The 20,738-nt window shown below is 43.6% G+C and overlaps 2 protein-coding genes across 3 annotated transcripts in view; one reads left to right on the plus strand and one right to left on the minus strand.

Moving 5' to 3' along the window:
• Window positions 1-46: 46 nt before the first annotated feature.
• LOC115158703 (CCN family member 1) lies at window positions 47-3,048 on the plus strand. Its single transcript, XM_029707925.1, has 5 exons — window positions 47-325; window positions 611-830; window positions 1,232-1,576; window positions 1,706-1,908; window positions 2,034-3,048. Exons 1-5 carry the CDS (start codon window positions 278-280, stop codon window positions 2,334-2,336), a joined length of 1,119 nt encoding a protein of 372 aa, XP_029563785.1. The 5' UTR covers window positions 47-277; the 3' UTR covers window positions 2,337-3,048.
• Window positions 3,049-8,818: 5,770 nt separating this feature from the next.
• The window catches only part of znhit6 (zinc finger HIT-type containing 6), a 41,573-nt gene continuing 29,653 nt past the window's right edge, over window positions 8,819-20,738 (minus strand). For both annotated transcript variants that reach the window (XM_029707927.1, XM_029707928.1), the window contains 2 exons: window positions 13,303-13,427; window positions 8,819-9,659 (listed from right to left, as the gene is read on the minus strand). In XM_029707927.1, coding sequence (XP_029563787.1) covers window positions 9,214-9,659; window positions 13,303-13,427 — 571 coding nt within the window. In that variant the 3' untranslated portion in view covers window positions 8,819-9,213. The remainder of the gene's footprint in view (window positions 9,660-13,302; window positions 13,428-20,738) is intronic.

The following is a 20,738-nucleotide window of genomic DNA, read 5'->3' on the forward strand; positions in this document are numbered from 1 at the left end:
CAGTCAGCCAACGACGACGTCAGCTTCCACTACAGTATAAAAGACGGGAGGTACTCTGCTTCAGCAGACTGCAACTTGCAACCAGAGCAACTCTTAAGTCTCTACTCTCCGAAGAGACTAGAAAACAAACCAAATCGCTACAGACGAGACGACTGACCGCTACACTTAGGATAAAAATACATTTGCAAATACTTATAGCAAGATATCGTAAAGGGAACAGCAAAACAAAATATATATATTTTATTTAATAGGCTACGCAACAAAGAAAAACGCAAATATGTTCATTTTCTCAATCGTCGTGATATTAATTGGAACCTTCAATATGGTAAGTCATTTTCTCTAAACAATATTTCAGTTTAAAGTTGTCTATGACTTTTTGTTATGACTTTGAATAGATCGGAACGAATACTAAATGTATGCTTTATTGTCTGGGGGATACAATGTAACGTTATCACACTGGTTTGGAAACCTGTTGCAATCACATCGTTGTATATGAACCGCACTGTTTGAAAATACTAAATAAGCTATGGAAATACAACCTGAACATGTGGCTGTTTTAAGATGTTGCTTACAAAGTATATATCATCATCGAGCTCTGTTATCTGCGCAGGTTCTTTCCACCTCTTCTTGCCTCTCGGTATGCGAGTGCCCGATGGAGCTGCCCAGGTGCGCGCCCGGTGTGAGCCTCGTAGTGGATAGCTGCGGGTGCTGCAAAGTCTGCGCCAGACAACTCAACGAGGACTGCAGTCTGACAGAGCCTTGCGACCACACCAAAGGACTCGAGTGCAACTTTGGGGCCAGCTTCGGTGCTATGCGTGGCATCTGCCGTGGTAGGTGTCTCTTTCCAATCCTGCTATGCTGTAAACAGATTTTAGGTCTGAATAATGCTAGTTTGGTAGTTTGCAACCTTGAGTAAATTAATATGGTAGAAAGAGAAGCTAGTGGTATTTCTACTTGAGGGAATAAGAGGACCATGTGATTTCAACTCAAAGGAATGTAACTCAGCACCTCAGTCTAAACTCTAAAGTACAAACATCCTGCTCTGGATGAAAGTGATCCCCCTCAGTGGTTCCTGTCCTCTGGCAGCCCTAGCCTTCTGAATAATTTTGACAGTTTAAACCAAGCCTCCCTCAGACAGGCTCAGCCAGTATGTGATCTGTGATGTCTATAGCAGACACTAGTCTACTGAAAAGTGAATAACAGCCATTAACCCCTCTTTTCTCCTCCACAGCTAAGTCAGAGGGAAGACCCTGTGAATACAACAGCAGGATTTACCAAAACGGAGAGAGCTTCCAGCCTAACTGCAAGCACCAGTGCACATGCATGGATGGGGCTGTGGGCTGCGTCCCCCTGTGCCCTCAGGAGCTCTCCCTGCCCAACCTGGGCTGTGCCAACCCAAGGCTGGTCAAGGTGGCAGGCCAGTGCTGCGAGGAGTGGGTATGTGATGACGGAAAGGACACTGACATCATTGACAAGCTGTTTGGCAAAGACAGCATGACTGAAGAGTCAGAGAGTGACCTCACCAACAGGAACGAGCTCATCACCATTGTCAAGGGAGGACTCAAGTCTCTAGCTGGTAAGCAGCCTCTATCTAGCAGCAGCCATTTTGAATTTCAGCTTTCAAAAATGACATTTTCCTTTTCCTCAAATGTTGAAGCCCATACCAGACCAGTTTCTAATGTTTTCTTGCCTTTTCTCCTTACAGCTTTCAGAGTGCAGCCTGAGAGCCACATGTTTGAGAGTCAGAAGTGCATTGTCCAGACCACTCCTTGGTCCCAGTGCTCCAAGACCTGTGGCACAGGCATCTCCACCCGAGTCACCAACAACAACAGCGAGTGCAAGCTGGTCAAAGAGACACGCATCTGTGAAGTGCGGCCATGCACCCAGTCTCCCTACTCCAGCCTTAAAGTAAGCTCAAGCCACCAAGACTAAACTGAAACATGGCATACAATCCAACAAAACCAACCAACACTGCGCAGCTTGTTTATGGAAGCTCTTGACTGACTGTTTCTCTCCCCTTGTTCCTCCAACAGAAAGGAAAGAAGTGCAGCAGAACCAAGAAGTCTACCCAGGCTCAGAAGTTCACCTATGCCGGCTGCTCCAGCCTGAAGAAGTACAGGTCCAAGTACTGTGGATCCTGTGTGGACGGCCGCTGCTGTTCCCCCCAGCAGACCCGCACCATCCGGGTCAAGTTCCGCTGTGAGGACGGAGAGACCTTCAACAAGAACGTCATGATGATCGAGTCCTGCAAATGCACCTTCAACTGTCCCCATGCCAACGAAGCCTCCTACCCCTTCTACAGACTCCTCAACGACATCCACAAGTTCAGAGACTAAATCAAATCTGATTGTGCAGAGAACCGACCCCTGAGAGATCCCAAAACAACAACATTGACAGCCAATGGTAGTCCATCTAAACGCAGGGGTCCAACTCAACAGCCAACTGAACTATCAACTTCCTGTTGTAACTAGATTCCCAAGGAATTATAGGCTTGCATCATGAGGACTTTATGAAGTGCACTGTCTGCTGTGACCGAATCAGCATTCTAAATTAAGATTCGCTTCATACTACTGGAGCATCAGAGTAGCTTCGTTATGGAGCAAAATGTAAATTAACATGTGTAACTGACAATGTATGTTAATATGTTGATATCAATTCGTTGTGTATATTTTCGACTGATAAGTACCAACCAGACACGACACAAACAAACTTTAGACGTGTGTGTGTATGGATGTTGTTTGGATATGCAGATACGTAATTTAATTAAGTATAACATGATCTTGCAACCTAATGAACCAAGACACCACATGTCACCATGGTTACCGTGGTTCCATACATGCTCGTGTTTTGTGGCAGCTAAGGACCTTCCCAACTTTATCAAGAAAGACAAAGCGAAACATATCAAATGAATGTTTTCATTACTGTTATTAATATTATTTATCAAAAATTGTAGCTACTTTATTTAGATTTGTCATACTGGAATAAATTGTAAAAATGATTTAATTTTATATGTTACAAAATAAAACAGATTTATTTATGAAATGTAAACTATCTTTGTTTCCTTCTTTGATCAAACTGAAGTTGGCTTCCAACAACACTGTTTTGACGAAACTGAACATATTCATTGGGATTAGTAAACAATTACCACTGCATACATGTAGAATCACATCTGGAGGGGAGGCCATACAAAGTCCCCATATTTACTGGGAGGAACTCCAGTATTTATACCATGGACAGTCCCATACTATATTCTCCAACAGAGCGATCGTTCTGGGCTGATCTGTTCTTATATAACAGAGTTCTGCAGACAGTTTCCAGGCCTTGAGACTGTTTGGTGCATTGGAATGCCGTTGTAAAGCTCTGCAAGCCAAGGTAGTTTGCATTCACTATATCAGGCTAAGCCATGCACTTGACCAATTCGAACAAAAAAACGATTAAATCCCAGCATAGCAATGAACACAAAGCTATTCCAATAACCTGAAGTGCTACTAGTCTCCATGGTCTTGGATTAGAAATCGCAATTCAAAGGGGACTATGTGACTGTATTTTACACATATTAAACACCACAAAAAAATGGACCTAATTTGCAGTGATTAGATAGAAACTTTGGCCCTCTGGCACTAGGCAGGCTGCAGGGAGTTTGTGCTGTAAATAGTCTGGAAAAGCCAGGTGGGATACATCTTCCCAGCCTTAGGAAAAAAGACATCGGGTTGAAACGTGTGGAGGCTAATATTAGCAGGGGTAGGACAGGTAGCAGTAGTGGAGATATAGCTGTCCTTTGAGTTATAGAATCCTCAAAGTAGGCCCTCTTCTTCATCTGCTGAGAGGGTGGCTATACAGTATGCAGATGTTGCCAAACACCTATGGCTTGAATAGGGGTGAGCAGACCAGTGCTTAGGGGAAACTTCTAAAGCCATAGGAGTGTTAAGCCTTGAGGATAGGACACACAAACACGCATGCGCAGAGAGTTTCTTTTATCCAGGTAGAGGGAAGGGAACGGCTCAGGAATGCAGCGGTGGCTCAGGAAGCAGACAGACATCCTGATGGGCGGCAGATGTTGGAAATGGTGGAGCAACATGTTCGCTTTAAGTCAGAGAAGCAGTCAGTCTTAAAAATACACAAACACTAAGTGCTCGCTGCCACCCACAGAAGGTGTATCGTATCAAAACACGGCATAGAAAAGCCATCTAACCGAGACCACCACCGCAGAGCACCTATGCAGAACTTAACTTTCCTGCAAGACTGGCGGAAATTACTGTTAATAGTGTGCATTTAATAGGAGGCAGTGCAGAACGGGTGCAGGGCACATCCCCCTCGGTTATGGTCATACTGAACCCACTGTGACCGCTGCTGAAAGTTTAACAAATATTCGTCCTACATTTTTTTTAATGTTTATTTTTTTTATTTTTTATTCATAAGGCCTCAAGGTTTACCTTATCTTAAGGATGTATTTTGCTATTTCTACCAGTCAGATTTTCAATCAAAATACTTTAAGTAGTCTGTTTTGGTTGGTTCCTTCGCCCAATTTCTTTTTCTCTCCTTCTGAACTTAAGATAAACAGGGTTTGAAATTATGTTTGTTCGGAAAGTGCAATCACACTTATAATGACAACAATGCACAACAACTGGCCACCGCAGAGAAGCTCCATCCATTCACCAGTCAACTTTATCTGAACAGAGACAGAGAAGCTCCATCCATTCACGTCAACTTTATCTGAACACAGAGTCAAAGAACTGGACCCAGAGACCCCATTGTTGTGAGAGAAGGGAAGAAAAGGGCACCAAAAGAGCAGAAAAACATTAAAATCCTCCTACACCCAGACACAAACACACCACATCAGGCGCCCCTGAAATTAAATCACTCACCAACTACCTCACTCCTTGAACATAAAGTGTGTTTATATGACAAAGACATTAGCATGGAGGCTTCGTTAGGCACTACGTAATGCAGCGCGGCCCCAGAAGCTAATGGGGAATGGAGAGAGAGGGAGGCTCAGCCATTAGAGCATTACAGCATTCTGGAAGCTGCTGAGGCACTGATGTCATCTTTTATTGTCCCCATGTCTATAACCTCAGGTTAATATACACTGTTATAGGGAACCCAAGGGTGAGAGGCACGGAGGGTTTTAAACAGACATTTAGAGTAGACCAAACGGAGAAACAGACCCACTTACTCTAGAATAGGGCCATCTGGTGGCTTGTAGCAGTATAGCAGGAACATTACCAGCATGCTGTATGCACCGGTCAGTCTGAGATTTGACTTACATCAATTAGGGACATGATGGTCATTGAGAGAGATGGTGTATCAGTAAGTCCTGACTGCATCCTGGCAGGGACTGTGTTGCACAACACCCTAACAAGTTGCCAAGTTTATTAGCGATATAAATGCCTCAGTCCCGGCCACAGGAGTGTGATAATGCTGCAGCGTTCGTTCTCACACCAGATGGAGAGGAGCAGGGCTGTTTAATGAGGGCTATGAAATAAAACAGAGAGAGCGAGAGTAATGGGGGAATTGGGTGGAGGAGGGAGTGAGAGAGAAGAGAGGAAAAGAGAGAGGCTTCAGCCAATATGTTTAGTAAGTTTAACACTGTTGAGTTGCTGTAATGTGTCTGGTGTGTAAACGCTGGATCAGGAGGAGACAGACCACACCGTAAAATGAATTAGATAAGATCTGTCCTCTATAGAATAACTTTAATCCAAAGTGTTAAGTAATGTTGTAGGAACGCACTAGTGAGATGTCCACGGTGCATACATACAAGGTACATTACACTGGTCTACAGTGATATTAAGTTAATAAATAATTTACAAGGCTTGATGCTTCCCCATGAAAAAAAACATACATCACTGGACCAATATGGACTTTTGTGAAGGATATTTAATGAAATATTCCCCAGGTCATCATTACCTAAAAAACATAAGCCATATCAAATCTAATTATATTTGTAACATGCGCCGAATACAACAGGTGTAGACCGTACAGTGAAATGCTTACAAGCCCTTCATTTCTTAACTGCAGTTGTTGCTTAATTGTTAAGAAAGTATTTAACTGTAGTAAAAAAAACCTCATAATTAAGGAGCAACAATACAATAACAGTAGGGAGGCTATACATGGGTACCGGTAGAGTCAATGTGCGGGGGCACAGGTTAGTCGAGGTAATATGTACACGTAGGTAGAGGTAAAGTGACTATAAATGTATAATAAACAGAGTAGCAGTAGCGTAAAAATGGGGGGTGGGGGGGACAATGCAAATAGTCTGGGTAGCCATTTGATTAGCTGTTCAGGAGTCTTATGGCTTGGGGGTAGAAGCAGTTAAGAAGCCTTTTGGTCCTAGACTTGGCGCTCCGGTTCCGCTTGCCGTGAAGTAGCAGAGAAAACAGTCTATGACTTGGGTGGCTGGAGTCTGAGAATTTTTAGGGCCTTCCCAAACACCAAACACATCTGCTTCACACAGACCAACCAAGGATACAAAGGGAAGACGGACCAGAGAGGAGAAACAAAGAGAGCCATCAGTCATTCATGCACTTTCAGACTACTGAGCTGACCCAATCTAACTAGATCTGTACTGGAGGAAGAAAGAGACAGCTGTCAGTCATTCATGCACTTTCAGACTACTGAGCAGATCTGTACTGCGCTGGCCTGGTTGTACATCTACAACATTTTTAATACTGAAAAGAAAATAGAACAGTATGTTTTGGGTCAGCACAGCAGTGTGAAAACGGTATTACACTACTGGCATTGTTTAGGACAAGCCGTCTCCTACAAACACCAGGGCAGCAATACTTCTCTCCACGCAAAACACTCTTCTGGAGCTAAAGCAGACTTTTCCACAGAGCCTTCGCGTGCCTCCATACATGCCACAGAAGATACACTATGCTTCTGCACACACTCCCCCAAACAGAACCAAGCCACAGCAGAGTAGCTGGGTCCCCAAGCTGCTCTCATAAACAAACAATTATGCACGCATTGCCGTTTAAAAGCAAACCACGAAATCAAGCCTAATTAATTGCAAAACCCAACTTCAGAAATATCAGGGGCAATTTTGTGAAATTGGATCCAAAGAATTATTTCAAAATGCCTCATGTTTCCAACAGACTAAAAATGGCACATTTACTTTTAACAGCAAACAGGAACAAAAGCAGTGCTTTTGTGTGGGTTTCTTTGAGGGGATTTATTGAGATAGAAAAGTAAGACCCAGCTGCTATAACACAGTGGGAGGCAGTTTATCACAGGCGAACACAAAAACGGCAGGAATAACAGACGTTTAAAAAAGGTTTCTTAATTGTTATCCCAGAGTTCGGTAGGGACCCACTACTGCGATGCGAGTGGAGAATGTACTATGATATAAACTTACTCTTTATCTAGACTAGAAGGTCACAAGAAAATAGCAGTTGAACATCAAAAATGTGTTATGTATACGTGGGTTAGCAGGGCACAAAAATATTTGTGAAAACCTAAACACTGATATCCTCTCTGTTCTATGTGGTAGACCTCTAAAAGGATATAACAGTTCATTGGAACTTCCAAACCAAAACTCTCAGCAGCATGCAGTGTTGTACAAACATTACCAACCAGTCTCTACGTTCTCCATCTAACCCACAATGCCCCCTGCTGAACTGTGGAGGGCACATTCTGGTTGGTGGGCAACTTCTCAGCTTTATCTTATGTCTTTGTTTGCATTCAGAAATAGGCCCAGCACTTCACCTCTAAAGCCAGTAGACAACCCTTGGGCTTAACAGCTACCACCACTAGGTCTGGCAGGCTGGTGCAGTACTATAGTAATGACTGGCTGGTAAATGAGAGCGAGAGACACAGTCTGTGAGATCTAGACCTCACCCTGCGTGAGGTGTGGAAAAATGAGTCATCACACCCCCAACATCTGACCATTGCCATAGGGGTTGGGAGAGGTTATGACAACACACGCACACAAATTCCCATCGGAGAGCTACACTTTCCTGTATCACTACTGGCTGATGCTGTCCCAATATAACACAACATAACACACACGTACACTACCGTTCAAAAGTTTGGGGTCACTGTTTTTGAAAAGCACATTTTTGTCCTTTAAAATAACATCAAATTGATCAGAAACACAGTGTAGACATTGTTGATGTTGTAAATTACTATTGGAGCTGGAAAGTGCTGATTTCTTATGGAATATTTTCATAGGCCCATTATCAGCAACCATCACTCCTGTGTTGGCACATTGTGTTAGCTAATCCAAGTTTATAATTTTAAAAGGCTAATTGATCATTGGAAAACCCTTTTGCAATTATGTTAACACAGCTGAAAACTTGTGCTGATTAAATAAGTAATAAAACTGGCCTTCTTTAGACTAGTTGAGTATCTGGAGCATCAGGATTTGTGGGTTTGATTACAGGCTCAAAATGGCCAGAAATAAATAACTTTCTTCTGAAACTTGTCAGACATTTCAGATCGCCATTATACTCTAACAGAAAATACAGACATGAGTTTGTTGCTTTGGTAGCTTACATAACAAGCAAGATGATTCTGTAGAGATAAGATTAAATTAGCCAACTATGAAATGGGCAGAATTAGTCAGGTTATTCCTTGTTTACCACCTAGAAAGATGCTCCTTTGAGACAGATGAATCTGAACAGGGCATGATGACAGATACTGTCTGTCTAGCACCCCAACTGAGGAACATCTAAACAACTATAATGAATAATTAACCAAGTTTGTCTTTGACAGAATCCTATGAAAGTGACCATTTCAAAACTTGTAATAAATGCAGACTTCGTAGCTACTGTACCACACAATCCAAAATGTGTCTGATATCCCAGTCAATAAAAACAGTGACTTCAATGTTACATGTATTTATTTTTGATTTAAGAAAGCATCTCAATCAATAATGTACAAAATCAAATAAAAAGGACGACAAAAAACAAATTAACATTGTTAGTAGATAAAATCCAATTGGCTGTTGAAATAACCACCACTGTAAGAGTAAATAATGCAACAAGGACATTTTTATAAGTAGGTCCAACTGAATAACATTGATTACATAAAGAAAACATGCCAAGACTCAATCTCCCTCTGCGTCCAACTGTTCAGTAATTTCACTAGCATCTTTAAAATCATTTTTACTGACATCAAACCCAGTGTCATTACCATTAGCACCATGATCAATATTAATATTATCCTTATTATTGACTGGGAAATGGCTCAAGAGATTAACAGACTGCAGGTTCTGGCTCATTGCCTTACTCTCTCTGGGTCCCCTCTGATTTTGTCATCAACTGTTTCAGTAGCAGCAATCACTGCATCGCCAATACAACAACCACCAGAATGGGTATCAACATGGTTATTACCATCATGTGGGTTGTCGTCACCTTGGCAGTCACCACGGAAACCATCAACTGGCATCTCATCATCCCCATTATCACCACCATGGGCAACAACAATCTCTTTGACCATCTTATCAGCTTCAATATCATCACCATCTCCAATCTCCCCATCCTCAAGTTCCTCTGGTTCTCTCTTGGCTCTTTTCTTCTTGGGTGGGTCAGTCTCAGGAGAGCTTCCCAGGAAGGGTGGCCCCAGTTGGGGCTGTGAGACCTCCGTCCCCCCCTCCTCCCTCTGACCGTTCCCCCGCCATGCCCCCTCCATCATGGGTCTGCCATGGGCCAACACAGGCTCCACTGAAATGAAAGGGCGGTGGTGGGCAATCGTTAAAAGGATGTGGGGGTTGCCATGCTGCGTACACACTGCAGTCTCACCATGCTTAACAGACACACACTTATACATTAGCACAGGCAGGGTCTGGCTACGCTGACGGCATCATTTGGCTCAGTGGGCCTTAGTCGAATGAGGCGGCGTGCCAGACCATTAGCTACGCAATAATGTACGGCAGACGTATGTTGTAGGAGGGGGTGAGGAATCAGGGGGCGCAAAAGTGTTATATCAATGTGAAGAAATACTCCATGACCAAAAGCTCCTTTTTCACTGTAAACATTTTCGGGAAAATTGATTAGAACATTTCACAAGATTAATACCCATGTGAAGAGAATGAAAGAATGACGCTGACAAAGTGAGATGACTTGTGTTATACATTTTAGTCATACAGTTGAAGTCAGAAGTTTACACACACCGTAGCCAAATACATTTAAACTCAGTTTCACAATTCCTGACATTTAATCCTAGTAAAAAGTCCCTGTTTTAGGTCAGTTAGGATCACAACTTTATTTTAATGTGAAGTGTCAGAATAATAGTACAGAGAATGATTTATTTGAGCTTTTATTTCATTCATCACATTCCCCCAGTGTGTCGGAAGTTTACAACACTCAATTAGTATTTGGTAGCATTGCCGTTCAATTGTTTAACTTGGGTCAAACGTTTTGGGTAGCCTTTCACAATAAGTTGGGTGAATTTTGGCCTGACAGAGCTGCTGTCCTGACAGAGCTGCTGTAACAGAGTCAGGTTTGTAGGCCTCCTTGCTTACACATGCTTTTTCAGATCTGCCCACAAATTTTCTTTAGGATTGAGGTCAGGGCTTTGTGATGGCCACTACAATACCTTGACTTTGTTGTCCTTAAGTCATTTTGCCACATCTTTGAAAGTATGCTTGGGGTCATTGTCCATTTGGAAGACCCACTTGCAACCAAGCTTTAACTTCCTGACTGATGTCTTGAGATGTTGCTTCAATATATCCACATAATTTTCCATCCTCATGATGCCATCCATTTTGTGAAGCGCACCATTCCCTCCTGCAGCAAATCACCTCCACAACATGATGATGCCACCCCCGTGCTTCACGGTTGGGATGGTGTTCTTTGGCTTGCAAGCCTCCCCCTTTTTCCTCGAAACATAATGGTCATTATGGCCAAAGTTCTATTTTTGTTTCATCAGACCAGAGAACATTTCTCCAAAAAGTACGATCTGTGTCCCCATGTGCAGTTGCAAACCGTAGTCTGGCTTTTTTATGGCGGTTTGAGGCAGTGGCTTCTTCCTTGCTGAGTGGCCTTGCACAAAAGCACGTTCATCTCTAGGTCTCCTTCCTGAGCAGCATCATGCCTGCGTGGTCCCATGGTGTTTATATTTGGGTACTATTGTTTGTACAGATGGACGTGGTACCTTCAGGCGTTTGGAAATTGCTTTTCTGAGGTCTTGACTGATTTCTTTTGATTTTCCCATGATGTCAAGCAAAGAGGCACTGAGTTTGAAGGTAGGCCTTGAAATACATCCACAGGTACATCTCCAATTGACTCAAATGATGTCAATTAGAGTATCAGAAGATTCTAAAGCCATGACATCATTTTCTGGAATTTTCCAAGCTGTTTAAAGGCACAGTCAACTTAGCGTATGTAAACTTCTGACCCACTGGAATTGTGATACAGTGAATTATAAGTGAAATAATCTGTCTGTAAACAATTGTTGGAAAAATGACTTGTGTCATGCACAAAGCAGATGTCCTAACCAACTTTCCGAAACTATAGTTTGTTAACAAGAAATTTGTGGAGTGGTTGAGAAACAAGTTTTAATGACTCCAACCTAAGTGTATGTAAACTTCCGACTTCAACTCTATATATGGAGCGTCTTAAAATGTGTGTATTCATCTTAAAATAGCTGGGTTAGAACCACATCACAGTAAGTACATTTTCCCCCAATAATGTAGTTATCAACAGTCAGTGCTAGTAGGAATATATCATTGTTTGAAGTGGGGCTTATCATAGGGCATGACTCAACCCAAAGGAACCATGACTGACCGTCACTCACTGACCACAGACCAGGGATGGGCAACTTCGATGGGGGTGGGGGATGCAAAAAATCTGAACACCATGAGGGGCCGCAGTTTGTTTTAAAGCTAGTTTTCTGCAATTCTACACATTTTGCCATGGGGCGGAGAGAAGATTAAACAATTTGTATAAGATTAAACATTTGTATAAAATGTGTCTTTACAGTTAATTCCGTGCAATTCTAATTTTGCCATGGGGCAGAAAGGAAAATGTGTGGTTTTACAGCTAATTTCCTGCCATTCTACACACTTTGCCATAGGGTGGTAAGAAATGTTTGCTGTTTTTAATATGATATGAGGGAGACTAACAAAATCGATGGTTGATTACTACAAAATGTAGATAGCTGGCCGATAGACTAACTTACCAATCTAAAAAATGTTAGCCGACATGGGCTAATTGAGTGATTATCAGTCACTGATAAAAAAAACTGTTGGGGGAGGGGGATTTACCCGAGGGCCTTCAAAAGGGGGGCTGCTAGTTGCCCATCCTTGCCACAGAACAAGCTGCCAGAGCCAGTTAGGACCATAAACAGATCTTCTCTGTAAATACACAGCTGTTCTGCCACAGGGTCCGATGTGTTATCACCTCATGCAGGCCTCTCTCTGTTGTGGTGACTCAGTAGTAATGTTACTATAGTTGACACTACAGAGTAACAGCTTGGCAACAACGCCTTATCGGAAACAGACAGCATACCACAGGGTCCGATTACCCTTCATCACTTCCTACAGGCTTTTCTCTCAATGTTGTGGAGACTCTCTCAGTAGCAGAACAAGTATTAGTGTTACAGTGTAACAGCTTAGCAACACACTCGAGCTAAAATGACCTCAAGGCTCCATCTGTTCTGGGTCCCTGATAAGAGTCTGATAGGTTTACCGAGGCCAAGTGTGGTGATTTGATTAGGCCTACCTACTGTTTGTTTTTGTTGCTGTCCCTGACATTGGCATCTCCAGGCATGTACTACCTCAACTTGGCATCTGTGTATGACGTAGCCTCCTGTAAGACTTGTCTTGATTATGAGATTAAGTAGGACGACCAACGTTCTGGCCATTCTCCCTTACTGACTTAACCCTAACCCCCATCCATAATATTAACAGTTCCTACGTGAATCATATTTGAGCCACTTCCTGACAGGTGTTAGTGTGACATTTCTTCTGGGGCAGCATGTTGTCATAATGAAGGGAGTCACTAGGAGACTGCGGGACATTAAAGGAAAGCTATCTTTTGGTATTTGTTTCATTAACCCATTATTGAATGCATCATACCGGCTGTATTTGTGTATTTTGAAAGTTACACATCTTGAACACTTGATTGCTGACATACAAAATATATTTGGACTAAATCAAACAAACTGCTGACTAATGAAACTAACTGGAGATGTCATGTTAATGTAAGGATAGACCAATTCATCATGTCAGAGTTCTGCTCTCTCACTAACACCAGCCTTGGTGAGGTTGTTCTTAGCGAAATGTTACATTAAAACTTTCTAGAAGGGATGATGGATTGCCTACTTGCAGCTTACTCTGGGCGTGGTTGGTGTGCTTGTTATTACCTGGTCCTTTCAGTGGGTAGTCGTGGCAGTGGTCCTTGAGAACAATGTGTAGCATTGGGTACTCAATCACAAGTTTGAACTTCAAGTTTTCCTTCAGGGTCTTTGCCACGTCCAGCTCTTGATACCTAAACAAAAAAACAAAACATGTTACTACATTGCAACCACCAGAAGCTATAGCAGCCAGCAGGCCCTTCCAGGTGAACAAAAAAATGGCCGCTGCTCATTGTTGACATTCTCTCTCCACACAGGTTTTGACACAGCGCATGTCAAAATTGACTTTTCATACCAGGTTAGGATAATTAGGTTAAGGTTAGGAAAAGGACTAGGGTTAGCCAAAATAAAATAAAAAACCCATCTGCTCTAGCTGTAGAATCCTTCTATGACTTCATTGCTGAGGCTTGGTCTATCTTTCGAGGAGGAGGATTGATGGAGATGGAAGTCATGGTTTGGCACAGTAAAACTCCACAGTGCTGACTCCCATCCCTCCTGATGGAGAATGGAAACTACTGACTTAACCCGATTCAAATACATCTCACCAAAAGTACTGCTGCCCTTGAAGCTCCTCGTGTTTCACTCTTTTTGCGATTACATCAGTAGTGCCTGAGCAAACCTGTCGTGTTAGGGAAGATGGTGCCGACAAGATGAACAAGATGGCACCGACAGAGATGGTCGCCTCGCTTCTAGTCCTTAGGAAACTATGCAGTATTTCGTTTTTTTTCTATATTATTTCTTACATTGTGAGCCAAGAAAATCTTAAGCGTCATTACATACAGCCGGGAAGAACTATTGGATATCAGAGCGATGTCAACTTACCAACATTACGACTAGGAATACGACTTTCCCGAAGCGGATCCTTGTTTGCGCCACCACCCAGCATTGGATCTGATTCCAGAGGCCAACCCAAAACAACTTAGCCGCAGAGGAGGTAGACGGAGCGGCCTCCTGGTCAGACTTGTGTGCACACCACCTACTGCTTCTGAGGATATTACTCGCCAATGTCCAGTCTCTAGATAACAAGTTAGACGAAATAAGGGCAAGGGTTGCCTTCCAGAGAGACATCCGGGATTGTAACATTCGCTGTTTCACGGAAACATGGCTCTCTCGGGATATGTTGTCGGTACAGCCACCGGGATTCTTTATGCATCGCACCAACAGAAATAAACATCTCTCTGGAAAGAGGAAGGGCAGGGGTGTATGCTTCCTGATTATCGACTTACGGTGTAATCGTAACATACAGGAACGCAAGTCTGTTCACCTGACCTAGAATTCCTTACAAATGCCGACAATATTACCTCCCAAGAGAATTCTCGTCGGTTATTATCACAGCCGTGTATATCCCTCAAGCCGATACCACGACGGCACTCAAGGAACTTCACTGGACTCTATGTAAACTGGAAACTATATATCATGAGGCGGCATTTATTGTAACTGGGGATTTTAACAAAGCAAATCTGAGAACAAGGCTACCTAAATTCTATCAGCATATTGATTGTAGCACTCGTGCGGGCAATACACTGGATGACTGCTACTCTAACTTCTGTGATGCATACAAGACCCTCCCTTCGGCAAATCTGACCACGACTCCATTTTGCTCCTACCGTCCTATAGGCAGAAACCAAACAGGATGTACCTGTGAAAAGTACTATCCAACGGAGGTTTGACCAATCAGATTCCACGCTTCAAGACTGTTTTGATCACACGGACTGGGATGTGTTCTGGGCAGCCTTAGAAAATAACATCAATTTATACGCTGACTCGGTGAGTGAGTTTATAAGGAAGTGCATTGGAGATGCTGCACCCACTACGACTATTAAAACCTACCCTAACTAGAACCTACCCCATCTGCAAACTGAAGGCACGAACCACTGCATTTAACCATGGCCGAATATAAACAGTGTAGTTATTCCCTCCGCAAGGAAATCAAACAAGCGAAATGTCGGTATAGGGACAAAGTGGAGTCACAATTCAATGGCTCAGACACAAGAGGTATGTGGCAGGGTCTACAGGCAATTACGGATTACAAAAAGAAAACTAGCCACGTCACGGACACCGACATCTTGCTTTCAGACAAACTAAACACCTTTGCTCGCTTTGAGGATAATACAGTGCCACCGATGGGGCCTAATATCAAGGACTGAGGGCCCCCCCCCTCTCCTCCATGGCCGACATTTAAATGTCTTACTCACGTGTTAACCCTGGCAAGGCTGGCGGCCCAGACGGCATCCCTAGCCACATCATCAGAGCTTGCACAGACCAGCTGGCTGCTGTCCCCACATGCTTTAAGATGGCCATTATTGTTCTTGGGTACAGAAAGGCAAAGATATCTGAACTAAATGACCACTGCCCCGTGGCACTCATATCTGTCATCATGAAGTGCTTTGAGAGGACTACTCAAGGATCATATCACCACCTTACCTGCCACCCTAGACCCACTTCAATTTGCATACCGGCCCAATAGGTCCACATACGATGCAATCGCCATCACACTGCCCTATCCCATCTGGACAAGAGGAATACCTATGTAAGAATGCTGTTCATTGACTACAACTTAGCAATCAACACCTTAGTACCCTCCAATGTCATCATTAAGGTTGAGGCCCTGGGTCTCAACCCCACCCTGTGCAATTGGGTCCTGGATTTGACGGTACGCCCCCCAGGTGGTGAAGGTAAGAAACAAAATCTCCACTTCGCTGATCCTCAACACTGGGGCCACACAAGGGTGTGTGCTCAGCCCCCTCCTGTACTCCCTGTTCACCCATGACTGCGTGGCCATGCACACCTCCAACTCAATCATCAAGTTTGCAGATGACAACAGTAGTGAGCTTGATTACCAACAACGGCGAGACAGCCTACAGGGAGGAGGTGAGGGGCTGGGAGTGTGGTGCCAGGAAAACAACCTCTCACTCAACATCAACAAAACAAAGGAGATGATGGTGGACTTCAGGAAACAGCAGAGGGAGCAGCCCCCAATCCACATCGACGGGACTCCAATGGAAAGTTAAGTTCCTTGGTGTACACATCACGGACAAACTGAAATGGTCCACCCACACAGACATTGTGGTGATGAAGGCGCAACAGCGCCTCTTCAACCTCAGGAGGCTGAAGAAATTTGGTTTGCACCCAAAACCCTCAAACTTTTACAGATGCACAATTGAGAGCATCATGTCGGGCTGCACCGCCCTCAACCGCAAGGCTCTCCAGAGGGTGGTGAGGTCTGCACAACGCATCACTGGGGGCAAACTACCTGCCCTCCATGATACCAACAGCACCTGATGTCAGAGGAAGGCCAAAAACATAATCAAGGACAACAACCACCCGAGCCACTGCCTGTTCACCCCGCTACCATCCAGAAGGTGAGGTCAGTACAGGTGCATCAAAGCTGGGACTGAGAGACTGAAAAACAGCTTTTATCTCAAGGCCATCAGACTGTTAAACAGCCATCACTAACAGAGGCTGCTGCCTACATACAGACTCAAAACCATTTGCAACTTTAATAAATGGATCACTAGTCACTTTAATAATGTTAACATATCTTGCATTACTCATCTCATATGTATATACTGTATTCTACACCATCTATTGCATCTTGCCTATGGCGCTCGGTCATCGCTCATCCATATATTTAAATGTACATATTCCTATTCCATCCCTTTACCTTAGGTGTGTGTGTGTGTATTAGGTTGTTGGGGAATTGTTAGATTACTTGTAAAATATTACTGCACTGTCGGAACTAGAAGCACAAGCATTTCGCTACACTCACAGTAACATCTGCTAACAATGTGTGTGACCAATAAAATTTGATTTGACGGTAATAGATCATGCTAAACGGTTAGCAGTCCTATGGAGTGACATGGTTTGCCTCTAGGCTCAACCATTTCACCCCATCCAGCTTACCCTGTCATCACCAATAACCTAGACATGATATAGGCTTAACTCTAATATACACTACATGACCAAAAGTATGTGAACACTCTCATTCCAAAATCATGGGTATTAATATGAAATTGGTCCCCCCTTTGCTGTATCACAACAGGCCGTGATTGGGAGTCCAATAGGGCGGCGCACAATTGGCCCAGCATCGTCCAGGTTTGGCCAGTGTATGCCGTCATTGTAAATAAGAATGTTCTTAACTGACTTGCCTAGTTAAATAAAGGTTATTTATTTTCTGCTATAACAGCCCCCACCCTTCTGGGAAGGCTTTCCACTAGATGTTGCAACATTGCTGCGGGGACTTGCTTCCATTCAGCCACAAGGGCATTAGTGAGGTTGGCACTGATGTTGGGCAATTAGGCCTGGTTTGCAGTCCGCGTTCCAATTCATCCCAAAGGTGTTAGATGGGGTTTGGGTCAGGGCTCTGTGCAGGCCAGTCACGTTCTTCCACAACGATCTCGACAAACCATTTCTATATGGACTTCGATTTGTGCACTGAGCATTGTCATGCTGAAACTGTTGCCACAAAGTTGGAAGCACAGAATCATCTAGAATGTCCTTGTATGCTGTAACGTTAAGATTTCCCTTCACTGGAACTAAGGGGCCTAGCCCGAACCATGAAAAACAGCCCCAGACCATTATTGCTTCTCCACCAAACTTTACAGTTGGCACTAAGTATTGGGGCAGGTAGCGTTCTCCTGGCATCCGCTAAAGCCAGATTTGTCCGTCGGACTGCCAGATGGTGAAGCGTGATTTATCATTCCTGAGAACACGGTTCTACTGCTCCAGGGTCCAATGGTGGTGAGCTTTACACTACTCCAGCCGACGCTTGGCATAGCGCTTGGCCATGGAAACTCATTTCATGAAGCTCCCGTCAAACAGTTCTTGTGCTGACGTTGCTTCCAGAGGCAACCGAGGACAAACTTTTTACACGCTACACGCTTCAGCGGTCCCATTCTATGAGCTTGTGTGGCCTACCACGTCGCAGCTGAGCCGTTGTTGCTCCTAGATGTCTCCACTTAACAATAACAGCACTTACAGTTGACCTGGGCAGCTCTAGCAGAGCAGAAATTTGACTTACGGCCTTGTTGGAAAGGTGGCATCCTATGACAGCGCCATGTTGAAAGTCACTGAGGTCTCCAGTAAGGCCATTGTACTGCCAAAGTTTGTTTATGGAGATTTCATGGCTGTGTGCTCAATTATTATATTTTTTTAAGCCGAACTCACTAATTTGAAAGGGTGTCCACATACTTTTGTATATATCTCCCAAATCCCTTCAATACTCCTGCAAGCAAAACAGACAGGGTAACATACGTAACGCTTGCTTTGCACACACACATCCCCACACGCCAAACCAATCCAAGAGCTGGGATGCAACATGGCAGTTACAGGTTTTTACTATGGTGCCTCAGGTTGGTTCCAAGAAAGCCTACTAAAATCTCTGAGGTGGGAGAGGATCTCAAGTCAACAACATCTGTTGGCATTTCCTGCTGCGGCTGGATCAGGAAGAAAGACTCGGAGGGAGGGAGGGAGGGAGGGAGGGAGGGAAAGTGATCGAGAGACGAGGAGGGAGCTGCAACTCATACTCCTGTCAGTTGGCAAATCTACAAAACATCTCTTGTAAGAGGCAAATAAACCTCAGAATCCAGACAGACTTCCTCTGGGAAATGTGGCGGTTGTGTGTTCTGCATGTACATGCATGTGTCTAAGAGCCATCACCACCAGAAGAGCGAGAATACACTCACAGTTTACTGTTGGGTTCTGTAGAAGTTCCAGGGGGTTCCCATTATTTTCCAACAACAGCTACCTAACTATTATTACTGAAGGATGAGTAGGTAGCTGCAGCATTTGGCCAGGAAGGATGAGAGAAGTGCGATATGGTCAGGACCACAGCCAAATAACTGACGCTCGAGTGGGCGTTACTAGCCAAAGGGACTTTTGTCCGAGAGAAGATGAACTGTGCTCAGAATCTTCTTGAATGATGTTAAATTCTAGAACTTTCTGCGCAAATACAAAATAGAATGAGTCCTGAGCTGAGTGAGTCCAGTTGTTTGATCAGGAGTTACTTCAGAGGGAATTTCTTTGTTGTAATTTAGAGGGTGGGGGCTTTAAACCAGAGAAAGGAGGTAGACATTCACGATACCGATATAGCTGTAAAATAAATCGGCCAATAATGTCGGTGAACTGATATATCGGTCAGGCTCTAACATTCACAACAGGTTCTCTTATCTAAGCTAAGAGGATCCAAACCACAAAGGGATCCAAACCACAGCCACCTTACGTAAGCTAGAGGAATAAGGATACAGAATCAGAGCGCTTCAGTTCAGGTTATAAGAGAGGAGGCAGCAAACCACAGCTATGTGCAGTTGGCTGCTTTACCAGACTGGTTGCGTCTGTGGTTACGTCCTTTAGTTAAGATTCGTATAATCATTACCCAGCTCTATTAATAACAACACAAAACATTTGCCATAGCACTACCAAGAGACTGAATACAAGCATGTGCTAAGCAAAGAGAAACAGAAGGGGATCTTTAAGAGAGCTGAGGGAGAGAGACACGGTTTTAGGAAGGCATCAGCACTCTTTAGTTCGGCTGGAGCCTATCCGAACTCGGCTAACCTCCCTAAAAATACCTTTGCTTGAAAAACACGGTTTTTGCTAAGACGTTTGATGTATTCTTCAATTAAAAAAAACTGCATGAAAGTGAGTTGTCTCATTGAATGAAAGACTATTGAAGAATCGCTATTGTTGACCAATCACAGACAAAGGGAAGTAGACTTCGGATCAGATCTTCTGCTTGCCTCAGAAGAAAAAAGGTAACCGAACAGCTGAAAAAACCCTCACCAAGACGTCACAAAATGTCGTCATAATATACAGTGCCTTCAGGAAGGTATTCAGATCCCTTGACTTTTTCCACATTTCGCTACGTTAGTGTAATTCTAAAACATATTAAATGAAAAAATCCTTAGCAATCTACACACAATACTCCGTAACGACAAAGAGAAAACAGCTTGAGAATTTTTTGCTAATTAAAAAAAAAAATATTTACATAATTATTCAGACCCTTTGTTATGAGACTCGAAATTGAGCTCAGGTGCATTCTGTTTCCATTGATCATCCTTGGTAAATTCAATTGATTGGACATGACTTGGAAAAGCAAAGACCTGTCTATACAAGGTCCCACAGTTGACAGTGCATGTCAGAGCAAAAACCAAGCCATGAGGTCGAAGGAATTGTCCATAGAGCTCCGAGACAGGATTTTGTCAAGGCTCAGATCAGGGGAAGGGTACCAAAAGTCTGCAGCATTGAAGGTCCCCAAGAACACAGTGGCCTCCATCATTCTTAAATAGAAGTTTGGAACCACCAAGACTCTTCCTAGAGCTGGCCGACCAACCAAACTGAGCAATCGTGGAAGAAGGGTCTTGGTCAGGGAGGTGACCAAAAACCCGATGGTCACTCTGACAGAGCTCTAGAATTCCTCTGTGGAGATGGGAGAACTTTTCAGAAGG

This window comes from Salmo trutta, chromosome 22 (assembly GCF_901001165.1).
Source record: "Salmo trutta chromosome 22, fSalTru1.1, whole genome shotgun sequence".
Classification (NCBI taxonomy): domain Eukaryota; kingdom Metazoa; phylum Chordata; class Actinopteri; order Salmoniformes; family Salmonidae; genus Salmo; species Salmo trutta.

Excerpts from the sequence above, each read along its gene's own strand:
- LOC115158703 (XM_029707925.1), top strand. The coding sequence starts at position 278 with ATGTTCATTTTCTCAATCGTCGTGATATTAATTGGAACCTTCAATATG. Across the intron at positions 831-1,231 it reads TATGCGTGGCATCTGCCGTG|CTAAGTCAGAGGGAAGACCC; the intron begins GTAGGTGTCTCT and ends TCTCCTCCACAG. Across the intron at positions 1,577-1,705 it reads AGGACTCAAGTCTCTAGCTG|CTTTCAGAGTGCAGCCTGAG; the intron begins GTAAGCAGCCTC and ends TTCTCCTTACAG.